The sequence below is a fragment of the Buceros rhinoceros genome, unplaced genomic scaffold (assembly GCF_000710305.1).
Source record: "Buceros rhinoceros silvestris isolate BGI_N320 unplaced genomic scaffold, ASM71030v1 scaffold28134, whole genome shotgun sequence".
NCBI classification, from domain to species: domain Eukaryota; kingdom Metazoa; phylum Chordata; class Aves; order Bucerotiformes; family Bucerotidae; genus Buceros; species Buceros rhinoceros.
In genome coordinates, this window is record NW_010408217.1 from 26,455 (window position 1) to 27,467 (window position 1,013).

Below are 1,013 nucleotides of genomic sequence, written 5' to 3' on the forward strand. Positions count from 1 at the left end.
CCTCTCGTCCTGTCGCTTGTTCCTGGGGAGCAGAGACCGACACCCACCTCGCTGCACCCTCCTGTCAGGGAGTTGTCAGAGCCAGAAGGCCTCCCCAGAGACCTTTGCTCCTCCTTTGCTCCTGGCTCAACCCCCCCAGCTCCCTCAGCTGCTCCACATGAGAGTTGTTCTCTACACCCTTCACCGTCAGCCTGTTGTGACAGGAAATTGGCCTTCATCGCTGTGGAGAGTGCTGCTGTAGAGGAAAAGCCAAACGGCTGGAAACAAAAGCTCTCTGTTTCAGCAGCGCTGTGCTTGTGCTTCCCCGGGGTTTGTACTGAGCTGCACCTTTTGCTACGGGAGAGCCTCCTTAGCTGGGACTCGACTGCAGAGTTGTGCTCATGCGGGAGTTCCCTGTCCCTTACCAGGAGAACTCCCCAGGCTTCTCTTAACGTGCTCACCTGTATTTTCTGTCGATGGGAGCCTCTTGCTGCCTGGCTCGGTTTGCAGATCCCATCCCTCGGTGCTCGCTGTGTTTATCCACGCGTTGCCTTGGTTGCCACCTACGCTCCAAATCTCTCTTCTCGTTACTATCTTGTAGGAAGCAAAAGTCCTGGTGGCTCAGGCTTACAGGCGCACAGAAAAGCTCTTACTGGAGCACCGGGACAAGCTGCAAACAGTGAGTTGGAGTTGCGGGGGGGTTATTGGTGGGTTTGTTTGTGTTGGTTTTTTAACTGGTGTTTTTTGCCTTTCTGCTCTCTGTAGCTCAGCTGTGCAATGTCTCTGTGCTCCTAGAAAGTCTGGTAGTGGGAGTGCTGGGGCTCACGTGTGAACAAGCGGCTGTGCGCTGTGTGTCCCCCAGATCAGCAGCAGGCACAGGGAGGAACGTGCCTTTTCCAGCAGGGTGTGTTCTTCCCTCTGAGCCCAGCTGGTGTTGGCAGGGTGGAGGAGCAGGAGTGCTCTGTGGGCTCTGACAGCCCCCTAACCGGTCACCCTGCCACATTCCCACACTCCCCCCTCCATGCCAGGAGCTC

The 1,013-nt window shown here is 56.6% G+C and overlaps 1 protein-coding gene across 1 annotated transcript in view; it reads left to right on the plus strand.

Annotated features, from left to right (window-relative positions):
• The window catches only part of SPG7 (spastic paraplegia 7 (pure and complicated autosomal recessive)), a gene marked incomplete at both ends in the record, with an annotated part of 26,703 nt that overhangs the window by 24,966 nt on the left and 724 nt on the right, over positions 1–1,013 (plus strand). The window contains one exon of the mRNA XM_010134799.1: positions 581–658. Coding sequence (XP_010133101.1) covers positions 581–658 — 78 coding nt within the window. The remainder of the gene's footprint in view (positions 1–580; positions 659–1,013) is intronic.